Source organism: Drosophila rhopaloa, unplaced genomic scaffold, assembly GCF_018152115.1.
Source record: "Drosophila rhopaloa isolate 14029-0021.01 unplaced genomic scaffold, ASM1815211v1 contig_115, whole genome shotgun sequence".
In the NCBI taxonomy this organism is placed as follows: Eukaryota; Metazoa; Arthropoda; class Insecta; order Diptera; family Drosophilidae; genus Drosophila; species Drosophila rhopaloa.
Genome location: NW_025334990.1, coordinates 6,218,193 through 6,232,985, shown reverse-complemented (window position 1 = coordinate 6,232,985; position 14,793 = coordinate 6,218,193). Strand labels below are relative to the sequence as shown.

At 35.8% G+C, this 14,793-nt stretch overlaps 1 protein-coding gene across 50 annotated transcripts in view; it reads left to right on the top strand.

Moving 5' to 3' along the window:
- LOC108042439 (Down syndrome cell adhesion molecule-like protein Dscam2) overlaps positions 1-14,793 on the top strand; it is a 67,414-nt gene that overhangs the window by 905 nt on the left and 51,716 nt on the right. For all 50 annotated transcript variants that reach the window (XM_044456754.1, XM_044456645.1, XM_044456763.1 and 47 more), the window contains exon 2: positions 4,840-5,028. In XM_044456754.1, the coding sequence (XP_044312689.1) occupies positions 4,968-5,028 (61 nt within the window). In that variant the 5' untranslated portion in view covers positions 4,840-4,967. The remainder of the gene's footprint in view (positions 1-4,839; positions 5,029-14,793) is intronic.

Sequence of the window (14,793 nt, the reverse complement as noted above, 5' to 3'; positions counted from 1 at the left end):
GCGCATGCGCCCTTGGCACCGCAGAAAAGCAACTCTGCGATTACCGTTGTATTCGCCTTTGCCTCCGTTTGTGTGCGTGCGTGTGTGTGTGCAACCTGTGCCTCCTGCTGCTTGGTCCTTGGTCCTTTGTACCCCGTCAGGTAGTTTTCCTACTCAAAACTCTTCATTCTCAAGAACCTTTTAAAATCCGTCGCAGTTTCCATGTGGCACACATACGCTGTGATCCTTTTTGTGCATATTTATGTATGTGTCTTTATGCGAGTGGTGGTTCAACCCCTGCTTGTAAAATCTCTGAAATCCCATGCAGCTGCCTTCGTCCTTTGGCTGCTGGTGTGTCTGAAGTTTCCACTATTTGATTTTGCAAGTGTTGCGCTACCCTCCCTCCCTTCCCTTTCCACCCACTTTTTATTTTCCGGCTTCTTTTTCTGGATTTTCGTCGGCCTGCCATCCTGTTGCTAGGCGGCGATTCTCCACTAGTTGGGCTAGTTGCCAATTTTTCCATGTGACTCCCTGTTTCCAGAGCAATAAAACAATTTAAAGCCAATATATAGGTGTATGCAGGAAGTACAATAAACCAATAAATAAACATATGTTACTTAATAAAATCTTTAACAATAAATATATCACTTTTTGCATAATATATAATATCTTTGCAGAGGGTAATATAATGTAAGTAAGAAGTTTACAACGTAGTGGGTTAAAACTTCCGACCTTATGAAGTATATATAGTACGACAAACTAAATAGAGTGAATTCATGTACTTATTATTATTTTTTTTTATTATTTTCTAATGTTTTTAATAATAATTTGTTGGTTCCGGCTGTAATGTAAATGGGTGTATCATTTTTGACTAATTCGATAATTATGCGGCTAGTTCACAAAGGCAATAAATAATTTTATTCAATAGGAGTATTTAGTAGCTTTTCATTTATTATTTGACAGCTTTTGAAATTTGTAATGGTTTTATCCCACCAATAACCTAATTACTTTACTATGAATATTGTTAAAGTCTTTTGAATAAACACTTTTTTTTGGTCGATCCCATCGATTTGATGAAAACTCTTTCAACGGCTCTGGTATGGTGGCAAATATTGATTTCCACTTGGGCTCAAACATGACACAGCGGAAAAGGTTAAAGTGAACAAAGGCTGACAAACAAATGAAGGACCGAATAAATATTTTTTGTTCTTGCTGCCGTCGAGAGCACTTGAATCTCAATTAGGGGCGCAGTGCGGAAAACTGTGAGCGCGAATGGGTCATAGCAGCGGTTCTGGACAATGGACATGTCCTCCGCTACCGACGACGACCCTGCACTGGGCCACTGCCCTCTGTCCCCATCCGCCCCTCCACCTCTGGCATGCACCACCCTTTCCCAAAATTTATTGGCTCGTCACCCCAATTTTTAGTTACACATCCAGCCAGACGGACCAACAAAAAGAATACAAAATGCAAGCATGAGTAATATAAAAAGTGCTTTTGATTCGTTGATTTTACCACGCGATTGACCAAACGGATCCGCTCAGGGAGGGGTTGTCTGTCTATATGTACATTGTACATATATACAAAAATGTATCCGTACATATGCTACTCTCTGCCTATATAAACGCTTGGAACCGTTGACTGATTACCAGATGTTTTCTAAATTGTTTCATACGAGAATCGCAGAATCATTTGTCGAGATGGAACGCGTACGTTTTTAAGCTGAAAACTCAAGGATAGATGTACGGATGATTCATTACTCGTAAATTACAGTGCGATTCAGAACTTCAATTATTATTAAAACAAACAATTGTAATTAAATATTATAATTATAATTAGTTAAATAACAATTTGCGAAAGCATATATATTTTTTTATTAAACAGTAACAAAATATTATTCGCAAGAGGTAATTGTTTTTCTCCGTTTTCTGATATTTTTTGTTTTGAAAGTACTTTTTGAGCGGCTCATAGAAATATTTTGTATTAATTCAAACTTTAATTTTCATGTTCACATCCCTTCGAGGACATTTTTGGCCACCCCAAAACCATTTTTAGCAGCTGTTCGTCTGCGAAGCTGCTCAACTTCGGGACAGTTAACCCTCGCTGCGAATGACAGCTAGTTCATTAGGCCAATTGAAAAGCTAACATTGGCCGAGCAGACCCTCCACCAACAATCTATAGTTTTCATTCGTAAGGGGACACGTGCGGGGAAGGTTTTATCCGTACGCCTGCGCAACCCTCACAGCAAATAAAACCGAATCGTAGATAAGACACAACTATCTACCATAATGATCCGTCTTGAATTGAATGCGGAATAACAAAAAACATTTATTCTTTGTCCACAATTTGTGGCAAGCGCAAATGAAGGAATCCACTTAAGAGTTAATTAATCGTTAAAAGCTGAGAAATTTGCTTTTGAATCTATTTCTATATACACGCATGTGTATATTGTACAATTAAAGACTAGCTCATGGATTAAAATAAGTCGCTGGCCGAGTGGAGTAGCTGGATGTCAAGTTACAGACATCGAGGGGATCGGGGGACATATAGACAGATAGACAGAAATGTGGAATCGTGACTTCCTGCCTGTCATAAAGTGTGTTTTTTCGCCTCCAAACTGGGGTGGCGGAATGGAAGGGAGGCGCGTGACATTTTATGGATAGCAGAAGGCAGAAAAAAGAAAAGAAGTTGTCGAAGCTGTTGCTCACTCCTCCCCCTATTGGCCATTTGTGGTTTAATTAATGACATCCATCCGCCGTTTTCCACTTCCACGATACACTATTCCCTCCATCGAGTGGTTTCCTTTATTTTTTATTCCATTTGCTAATCGTTTTTATAGGGCTTCTCCTAGTAGTATAAAATAGTTCTTACACAATTTTGAATAGGCTTAACTGTTAGTTAAGTATTTTTTTTTTAGAAAAACTGAAATTATTATATTATTTTTTTTATGCTTCTAGGTTTGTTAACTAATAATCTACTAATGGATTATTAACTATCGGACCTCGAATATAAAAAACAATAGAATAATTTCAGTTTTTTCACAAAAAAATACAACTTATCTAATAAGTTAGGTTAACTGTACACTCATAGCAAAATTAACCCTAAATTTTAGAAATTCGCCCTAAAACTTTATTTTTTCTAAATCCAAGAAAAGATTTCTATTTTCAAGAAATTTTTTTCTCAAAACAAGAAAACTTTTCTTAAATCAAGAAAGTGTTTCTCAAATGTAGAAATTGTCGCCATAAACTGAACTCACCCTAAATCCAAGAAAGAATTTCTATATTTTAGTAAAAATGGTACTTATTTTTATAAATTTTTTTCTTCAAATTAGAAATTCTGCCCTAAAAAATTATTTACCCTAAAAAATAGAAAATTTTTCTCAAATTAACCTTAAAAATACGATAACCCTAAAAAATAGAAACGCTTTCTTAAATATAGAAATATTTTCTTAAATATAGAAATATTTTCTTGAATATAGAAATATTTTCTTAAATATAGAAATATTTTCTAAAAAATAGAAATTAATCCCAAAATATAGAAATATTTTCTATAACATAGGAAAGATTTTTTAAAATGACCATAAAATTGTTCTAACCCTGTCTGAGTAGCCTAGGGGTTAGAACGTCTGACCAGAAATCTAAGCACCGCAAGTTCAATTTCAGCTGCCGACACCTTTCTTTTTTCTTTTTTTTTACTTGTGTTATAAACACAGATGAGAAGTAATGCTTAGAACGACTAAATTTTTACCCTTTATGGAAAAGTAATGAAAACATTTTTTGTCATATGAAATATCATCTTAGAAAATTTATTTTAAATATTTCGACTTTCACAGTTGCGACTTAACGAGTTCTAAAAACTTTTTTAACCACTATTCTTCGCAAACGCCCCATCATATAGTCTTTGGTTTGCCATGCGCTCTTCGCGCGCGACCGTGGCTCCATTCAATGTCTTAGAACTCACGCGCGGGAGACCTGGGTTCGAATCCCACCGACGGACCAATAAAATTAAAAGTTTTTTCGGATAAGATACATATCGGATTTTACTTGTAAGAACTGAAATAAGTCATAATTGTACTAATTTCTCTCTCTCTTTCCCACAGAATTACAGTTGAAATCGATATTGGCAATTCATTAGAGCAATACTAATACAAACTTTTCTGAATGAAAAGCAAAGTGCTTAAATCATATATGTACATATATATATACATATACATAAGTCCATAAATCCTGAATGAAAAGTTACATCATGAGGCACATTTTTTCTAATTTTTAGAAAAAGATCCTACTTTTAAGAAATATTTTTCTATTTTTTAGAAAAGTTTTTCTTGTTTTTAGGGCTCTTTGCCTTAAATTTTAGAAAGGAACGCCCTTAATTTTAGAAAAATTCACCCTACAATTTATGGTGTGATGCCTTTGAAGTCAAAAATAAGGCGAATTTCTTGTTTTTAGGGTTAATTTTGGTATCACTATAGTGTAACAGTAGTTTTTTTCTTGTTACTTTTTTGAATGAAATTTAACATAATAAATTGAATCTAAAAACCTGTGTGTTGAAAAGGTTTTCAATATTTTCACTAAAAATTTCACTCACCTGTAGTCGTTAAGGTAATCATTAAATCATTAAAGAGGTGAAGTAGAATGGAGCTCAGTTTTTCAACAAAGGGTGGTTTGCTTAATCAAATTACTTGCATCTCATTAACAACAAACGGAAATTATGCAAACATTTTTAAGGGTTAAAAAAGTACAATAAAATGGCACATTTTGAAACTGCTTTCACTTTAAATATAAAATATATGCCACAAATTAAATATACCTTTCAGTAAACTTAAAAACTAATGAAACAATTCTGCTCTCTATTTTCCAGATAATTCGCGTGCATTTCAACCGAAACGAAGGGTGTTTTTCAGTGGATTTTTGCGTAAAATCGATAAACAGATAGACCCTCTACTGCCAACTGCACACAGCCCGCTCAGCGGAAAACCGGCATACAGTATGAATATGCCCAACGAACGCCTCAAATGGCTAATGCTGTACGCAGCTGTTGCCCTCATTGGTGAGTAATTGCACTTGGCTCGTGTCGATTTGCGTTGGCCCTACAAATTTGTGTTCTAAAGCATTCCAAACTGCTGATCTATGGAATCCGGAAACTATAGAGTTCTCGATATTTATTGTTTCCACACGTCTGTTTTGGATTTACAAAAATGCTAGGTTTTCAGAAGAACAAATTATGAAAGTTTTAAGATTTTCGGAATGATTAATCTACTCAGGTTATACAAACTTATTAAAACTTGCTTAATTGGTTAAAAAACTTAATGAAACGTCATTTCCGTTAGTTCATAAAGATTTAATTCTGATGTAAATATGTGTTTTTCTTTACATTTCGATTTGTAATGTTTGCGATGCATTGTTTTCTTTATGCATCTCTTAAATTTACTTGATTCAGTTTTGGTTTCACTTTAATTATACGCTTCTTATCACTGTTGACACATTCGTTTCCACTTTTTACCCATTTTTCCCATTGCTGCTGCTGCTGTGGATTTTCCGAGCGTTTCTATGCATTTTTAATGTTGTTTTCTTTACATTAGCTTTGGCTTTCGCTTTTTGTTTCATTGCGTTTCCTGGCTGTTTGCAGTTGGATATTTACTCGACTGTGCGTCTGGACGAATACATTTTGTATCTTTTTGTGTGAGGGGTTGTGGGCTGTGTAGATAAATGTGCGGTTCATTGCCTCAACCGTCCGGGAAATAGTGTTTCGGGGATTGGAGGGAAGTACGGTGGGGCTGTGCAACATCAGTGGGTCAGATTGTGAATTAGTCAGTCCAGTCGGGCAGTAAATGAGTAATTCTGCTATCCGTAGATAAACTTTTTTAGATAAACTTGTTCTTATGAATGGATTTATATTATGTATTATTCTTTAGTTTATACAATGGAATGCATTGTTTGAAAAGTTAACAACAATTAGAAACATAAAAAGCACAAATAAAGATTTTTCACCTTTAATAAATACATATTTTATTTATCTTTACCTTAGTTTAAATGGGAATTAATTGAGAAGGCCAAAATGCTTGACCCATCAGCCAAATAACTCGTTCGCCCATGTAACCAATTTATATAGGTGCCTCCATTTGCGATCTTGGTCTGCCCAATTTAGGGTCTGGCCTTATATTTAAACTTATTTACATTTTTTATTGATTGAACAAAAAAAACCAAACCAAACCTTATCCAAAGCTGCTTAAGAAAGTAAACAAACGAAACGTGAAGTAATAGCATGAAATAAAAATTGTTCTGTCGTTGAGGTCAAGAATTTATTTAATAGTTATACTTTTTAAATGGGAATTGCGTGATAAGATACTCTGTTGGAATTCAAAATAAGTAACCAAAATGGAATAATAAAAAAACGCAAAGATAAGCTTAAAGTATTTATAAAATTCACCACAAAGATCTGTTGAAATGATTACGTAAATTAAAAGAATAAATTATGAAAAAGCTACAAAAGCAAGCACAAATATTTGCCCAATGAAATGGTAGAGAACCGACAGATACAAACTTTGAGTGAGACGAAGAGACTTACGACGTCTTACGTTGATTGTGCGGGTCATCATTCAATTGAAATTGATTAAAAACATTTTGCGCCAATTTTTACTTTTGTTATTATTATTTTTCTGTTTTGGGTTTCAGGCCAAGCATGCCTGCATTAACATTTAAAGCCAGACTTAAACCATAAAATAGATTTATTGTACTTGCTCCGTTATGGGAAAGTCGGAATGTAATGTTTATGTTGTTGTTCCTGTCTCCGCTGCAGTCGGACGCATTTAATTCGCAATTTCATTCAATTCAATTGAAATTCAGCTCACACACAGCGAACACTGTAATGGAGCTTAAAGTTCACAAGTGGTCTCAGCTGGATTCAAAACAGTGCAGCGAAAAAGCAAAAAGTAAGCATGTAACACAAAACATATAAACAGGAAGCAGTCAATTTATGTATAGTACATTTGTGCGAATCAAATGACATAGATGAAATTATGGAAAAGGCTTTGCTATGCTGTCGATGTGTGCACTTTGTTGCTTCCCTATGAAAAAATTGTATGCAAGATAAATACTAATCTAATTGTTTATCTAGAATAAAATGACATCTTAGTTAACGCTAGTGAAATGAAAACAATAGCTGTGATAAAAAGGCAGCTGAATTCACTTGCCATATTTTAGAAAAATATATGAAAGCTGTTTAATGCTTTTATTAATATTCAAGCTAAAAATATAACATTATATTGCAAATAAATGGAGTTACATAAAGAGACTTAAAATGTTTCATGTAGATTAGATATTTAAATAAATTTGTATTTAATTGTTCAGTGATTTTTAATGTACTTTTCACTTGTAAAGTATGTAAGATCATTTTATTCCATTTGCTAATGCTGGTGACTTTTTCGATTGCGAGCATAAAGACTTTAAGAGTCTTTCTCTGAGTATTTGCTTTTGCTCTTTACTGATAAGAAAAAAAACACTTTGAGACCACTTATCAACTGGGTCACATTTTCCTCGTTTCTATCTTCAAGATCAGTTCTTAAAAGATTTCGTAACCAATTAGAAGCACTGCATGCCACTCAAAACACTCGTAAATATGACAGAGATCATCCGAGAGATCACTGAACCAGACCCTGTCCGAGAAAGAACCATTTCCGTTTCTGTACAAAGCCAAATGGGAAAGAATGGAAATGGGAAAAAAGGAGCCGAAATGTGAGGATGGAGCTAGAGAAGATGGAAAAAGCCTGCCCGTAATTACAAATGATTGATGTGCCCCTCCTGACACTTTCTTCGCCCTCTTCAGAGTATGTGTTATGATACCTCGACGATTGAGGCACATCACACGCGGGGTTTGTTTAAGCAACACCGAGGGGCTGGGCTCCCATCCTATCCATACACCAAGAAAAAATATGGAAGCTAGCACTCATATGATATTATTATGGATAGAACAGAAAGATCTTGAAGATATGTGATAATTTGCCTTATGTACATACATATGTAGGTGTAGAAAAAGTGAAACAATTTTATTAAAAATTTGATATTTTTCATTAGATATGTATATATAGTAATCATTTCTATAATAAAAGTACCACAGATATAAATATTTATACAAGAACAAATATAATCTTGAGTGTATCCAATTTTCCTGCCAACTGCAGACTGTTCAATAGAATTTTGCCCCCAACTTAATGGCCTCTCGCCCGACTTATTATTAGTTGCATCGCAGCAGGCACAGGAATGCCACTTGGATTCGGGATGGAGAGAAAGCAGCAGGGAGAAAAGGGGGAAAGTACACAATTCGCCTGTGACGTCATGATGCAGTCGCAGTTTGCTGTTTTATGAGGCGTTACAGCCTATTTTTTGCCCATTTGCGATAGTCTCAAAGCTGTTTGTCAACTTCAATGGGGAATAAAGATTGGAGAATGGCGAAGCTGCAACTGCGGAGCAAGTTTTCGATAATTGCGTAAATAATTGCCTTATAATGATGCTGAAAGTTGGCAACGCTGTCGTGCTGAATGCATTTCAAAAGAATCTCGACGGCTTTGCTTTTCTAAAATTCTTTACAAATCCACCGAAAAGACACGACAACTCAGGGCATCAAAGCGTTTGTTGGGCCATTAAGAGCATTTGTCATATATTCGAGCTCATTAAGTGCTCCCAGAACTTCCCGAACTTTTGGATGTAGAAAGTATTAAGTTAACTCGAAATATTTTATGAGCTGCAGCCAGTCGAACAATTTATGGGGCCTAACCGAAAATATTTTCAGATATTTTTAAGTGGGTGCGGAGTAAATGTAGCTCTTAGCGGGTCTTAAAAAGTTCAGCAATAAAGTTTTCTTTTCAACCCCTCCGCCAGGGGAAAACCCATGAGTCCTTTGCGCTCTCTCTCCTTTTTGTTGTCACCCTTAGTTCGCATTGGGGAAAAATGAGAAAGGTATTTATTTAGTTTGCCAGTGAAGATTTGCAGCAAATGTTTGGGTTACACACTTTTGATTTACCCGAGAAGAGAGAAACTAAGTGCCAGCCACCCTCATCCACCTTCCCTCGCAGCTCGAACAGCTGTAGTGACTAAGGGGCACGTTGTCGGCACGCATTCCCATCTCCTCTCTGCCAAACCGTATCCCTCCCTCTGAAAATATTATTATACTTATTTATGTCTCGCCGCTGCCTGACAAGCTGATTTGGAGCGAAGCGATGTTGCCGCACTTCAGCCGGCGAGCTCCTGGCAGTGGGATTCCCCTTCATGCCACCCGGCGTCCGAATTTGTCGGCCGAGAAATGGGGGTGTTGGGTTAGAGCCAGAGTGAATATTGAGTTTCATGCTCGAATTTTTATAAATTATTTTAACTTTTATTTTTTCGAGAGAACTTTGAATTTTCAAGAAGAAAAATACATTTTAATACATACAATAAATAATAATATTATTATATTATTTATAATTATAAAAACACAATGGATATTGTTAAAAAAAATTTCCCCAAATACTTACTATTAGGTCAGGGGTTCTCATATTTAGGGTTTCTCAAATAAATAAAATCACATGTTCACATAAATGAAATATATGTTGGCTTACTCTCATCATCAGCGGATATTGACGCAAAAAGAAATGTGTAAAATTGGCCTGCATACTACATTACCAAAGATCACTTACAAAAATAAATGAGCTACAAGGGCATAGTGGTAGTCTATCGATTTGAATACCAGAAGTTACGCGATAAATAAGAATTTATTCTCGGCACATTACATATCACAAATTATGTGGCGTTAAATGAAAAGAAATCTTTTATGTGGAAAGATACGAGTCAAAGATATCTCAAAAATCAACTTCATGTGTGAATGCGAGAAGGGGTAGAGGATTAAAATCATTTTGGCGCCCCCTAAAAATGGAACAAAATCAAGCCGTAATAATAATTTGTAAAATATGTTCATGGCCTCACCCATCTACCGATCCCAGTTCCAGTCCAACAGACTCAGAGAACTGGCACTTATCAGGCAGCCATCATCTATGGATGTGTTCGCGTACGTCCAGGCATTTCGAAGGCGGGATTTGATTGGAGGCCCCGAACACCTTTACATGGTTCCTGAGTCACGTTTCTTTTTTGGGGTCTTCCATCTCTCAATCCATCTCCATAATCTGCATGCGACAAAAAAGTATTTAAAGTTGAATTGTAGATACGTACATTTATATGTATACATTTTTTTGAAAAGTCTTTTGGCGTCTTGCTGGCAGTCTTAATTAATGCACCCGAGACGATGAGGACGTCAACTCGATTTCATATGCAAAACACGTCTGCTGTTGGTCTTGCCTTCGTCATACCCCAGACATTTATTTTTGTTATTAAACGCTACTGTCGCTATCGTTGAAGTTGTCTTTATTTGGCCCCTAGGAAGTTATCATACAGTGGTCTTTGAGGGCTTACAATATTGAGATACTTTGTTTTTACCGATGTATTATTAAAGTCTTAGAAGTTACATTTTGAAAACATTTAAGTCCCAAAAATTTTTGTAAAAGGTTTTATTCACATGAGTAATAATGCTTTTCATTTTGCAAGGGACTACTGTATCTTTGAGATACATTCCTATACTTGCTAAAAATTATGCACGTGTTCGCTCTTCTTTATTTTGCTCTTCTCCCTGTAAATGTTTTGCAACGCTTTCAATTAGACACAAATCCACCCTCAAGCCCAAGTTCTACTTCCTCCATCTCTCTCATTCAGCCTGCTGAGCAGCTTCTGTTGTCAGTCTCTCTTTAAGGACAGTGGTATATAAACTTAAATTTGCTTCTAAGAAAATTCAGGTTACTTCATTTAAATTTAATCTATTAAATATTTGATTTTATTTTGTTAATTATTTGCACATCATAACAATTAAATGTGGGTTATGAAACAAATTTTGTATCACTTTTTATGGAGTGTGTTTCAACCTCTTTTTCCCCTTTGTGAATTCGGTTATTATTTAAGCTAATAAATTCTGTAGAAGCCATATTTTGAATAATAAACCTTTCTATAATACAAATAAGACAAAAGGTTCGACAATAGTTTGAGTATAGCCCACTGTGCCGTGACATCTACTGACACTGGAATCATCCGCATCATCATCACTCCAGTCGTTCGTCTCTCCCCTAAAATGTATCTATCTTCCACGTGGCCTGCTCCAGTTCGTCCCACTTTTGTCTCCTGTCGACTTAACGGTGTTCCCAACCTGTCCCTCCCCCCACTCCCGATTGTTGCGGTTTTGTTGTCAGCTTCTGTCGAGTGCGGCGTGTCGTCGCCGTGGCTCCCTGTCATCTTCTGGGTGACGACGAGGTGGACAGGTAACTTGCGGTCTTGGACCTTCCCGCGGGTGACTTGCAGTCGGCGGCAATTGGAGGTGACTATTTGGGCAGAGAGCTGTTAGAACAGCGTGGGCAACGCGTCTGCAATTATCTGTGTCACGCATTACACAATTACTTGGTGTCTGGACACTGAGAGATAAAAACCTCTTTTCAAATTGTATTTTAAAATATATTTAATTTGTACTAAAAAATCGTTTGAAAACAATTATTTACAATCAGTGTAGGGAATGAAATATACCTACAAATTATATATTTTTATACCCTTGCAGAGGGTATTATAATTTTGGTCAAAAGTGTGCAACGCAGTGAAGGAGACATCTCCGACCCTATAAAGTATATATATTCTTGATCAGGATCACCTCCTGAGTTGATATAGCCATGTCCGTCTGTCCGTCTGTCCGTCTGTCCGTCTGTCTGTCCGTCTGTCTGTCCGTCTGTCTGTCCGTCTGTCTGTCCGTCTGTCTGTTTCTACGCGAACTAGTCTCTCAGTTTTAAAGATATCGAATTGAAACTTTGCACACACCCTTCTTTCCTTTGCACGCAGTATATAAGTCGGAACGGGCGGGATCGGCCGACTATATCCTATAGCTGCCATATAACTGATTGATCGGAAATGCCATAACTTTCGTGTTTGTTAAGTTAGGAAGTTGGGATTTTCTATGGGTCTTATATTTGGCCAATCAATCTGACCTACCAAATTTCATAAGGATCGGCCGACTATATCCTATAGCCGCCATATAACTGATTAATCGGAAATGCCATAACTTTGGTATTTGTTAAGTTAGGAAGTTGGGATTTTCTATGGGTTTTATTTTTGGCCAATCAATCCGACCTACCAAATTTCATAAGGATCGGCCGACTATATCCTATAGCTGCCATATAACTGAACGATTGGAAATGCCATAACTTTGGTGTTTTTAAAGTTAGGAAGTTGGGATTTTTATGAGTATTAAGAATGCATCATATGAATAATTTTGGAGAATATAATTTACAGAGTATTCTGCAAGGGTATATCAACTTCGGCTCCGCCCGAAGTTAGCTTTCCTTTCTTGTTTGATTATCATCTTGTTTTTAATTTAAACTAAAGACTGTGCTGAACATTCTGAATTTTATCAGTTCTAGGTTTATATATTAGTAATTGGTTTACTATTATTATATCGTTGCTTAATAAATTTTAATAGTTTATATATTGGATGACAAATATTACCTAATTTAGTTAAAGTTTTTTTAATTTATGATTTAATAACTACCCAATATCATTAGCTTCATCAAAAGTAGTATAATAAATGCTTACCAAATTATATAATTTTACAAAAAGTGTTGTACATCACCAAAATGATAAATAATAGTCAATACGAAGAATCAATAGGGACTTCTTGATTTTACAACTGATTTGAAGAACAGAGTTGGCCATAATTTTAGTTAGTTTCCTCTGTGTACATTTTTGTTTACATTTATAAAGCCACACAAGTAATTGGTAATGTTTTGTGGACTGTAACTGATCGTGATGAGTGTGTGGGTAAACGCCGCACGATTCGCATGAATGAGTGGGTAACGCTGGCATTGAGATACCTGTTCTCCATTTCCCCAGCACTCCTCCGCCAAACAGCTGTCGAACTGGTTTTTGAGCTCCCGAGCAGATGTTTCTTTCTTTCACCGATCCGCTCAAAATCGCAGTGAAATAGTCGAGATTCATTCTGTTCAGGTAGAGGGCCAATAGTCGATTGAGGATGGGGTATGGGTTATCCTGGACAGTCCGTACCTTTGTGGCTGACCTCGATGACAAGAGTGCGTGATGTGGACTCATTTCGGTGGGCGGGGTCGTGCGTGTGTGTTTATTGAACTTTTAGGCCCTTTGTTTTTGTTTAGCCGGAAGTTATTAGATTCCAATTTCCCCCTTCGAGAGGTGTTAAGGGTTACTGTGTGTCACGAAACAAGTTAATTAGATAGGCTGGGGCACTCCGAGACGAAATAAATACCCCAAAAACAACTTAAATATTTAATTTCTCAAAAACATAAATCCAATTCAAGTCTCGAGTTGTGAGACTTCAAGTTTCAGTTTAATAATTGTTTGCTCTCATTGTGGCTTGGATGTCGTAATTGGACACCTCTCGAATTGCGTGTTTTCGCAGTTATTTATTTCCTATCACTATTCCCTTTTTTGTTGGTTCTGTCAGTCACTCCTCTAGCTATAGTTTATTGTTATTTTCCTCGGTTGATTTGCTTTTTTCTGTAGCCCACTTTTCGTTCTATTTATCTTAAGCATAAGAAACATCAAGCTGAGTCACAAGCCCTCCTTAAACTTGATGATTTGACCTTAGATGTTAGCGACTGCATCATCATCATCAGCAGAATTATCATCAAATTTTGCAAATTGGACGCCTGAGTGGAAAATTGCGAGACGAAAAACTTAACGTATTCGGCAAACAAAAATTCGAGCGTTTGATTAACTTGAGTTTTGCCGTCGTTGACATCGCTGTTCTGCTTTTGCTGTGGATTGTTTTTGCTTATGATTTTGTTTTACTTTACTTTGCTTTTTTTTTTACTTATTTAAAGCCGGCTTCTGAACCGGTTTCGTTCTGCATGTTTTTTTGTTCGCACAGCTTTAGGTTTTGGAAACGAAATAAGTCAAACAAAATACACCTGCTGCTTTTGCTGCATCAGAAAATAAAGTCAAAGCTAAAAGCAGGTGGACTTGAAAATGCTGATAATATATAAAATCAAATCCAAGATGTAGAGAAGAGCAAGTAAAACAACAACAGTTTCACAATTTAATTCGCAATGCGTATTTCTCATTTCCTTTTCCTTACCCACAGTTTTTGATGCTTATTTTCGCAAGTCTGTCCAAGACTTTACGCTCTGTATTCCGTATGGCCACCATATGCTGAATAATATATATTGATGCAAACATATATATGTACATACAATTGTGTATTTCCTGAACAGTCTGTCTTGCAACACCTTAAATGTGGAAAAGAACCTATACATTGAACGAAATATAATATAATAAATATAATAAATAAATATAATAAATAATAATAATAAATATAATCCACTACCATTTTAATATAAATTTAACAATGTTCATAAATTATATTTTTAAATTTTTTTACCTATTTTAATTAGGTGTTAAATTATATATCACTTTTAACGAAGTTTCGAATAAATCTTAAAATAATTACCGTGGCCTAAAACATATAATTTCCTACTCATCTCACAGTTTTGCAACGCACTGTACAGCTCAGCTTGTTCTTAAAAGCCATATTTTATATGCAACATTTATTGTTCCGAAAGAATTCTTTACAATTTATATTATGAAGGCGACGTTTCCTGTGTGCCTTTTCTATTCCCCACTTAATTGAAACCTTAAAACGACATCAATTGATTAATTTATTTGGTAAACGTCAGCCCAATGCCTTAGAAATCATTCGAAAAACGCGGAAAGTAAATTGTCGAAGTGT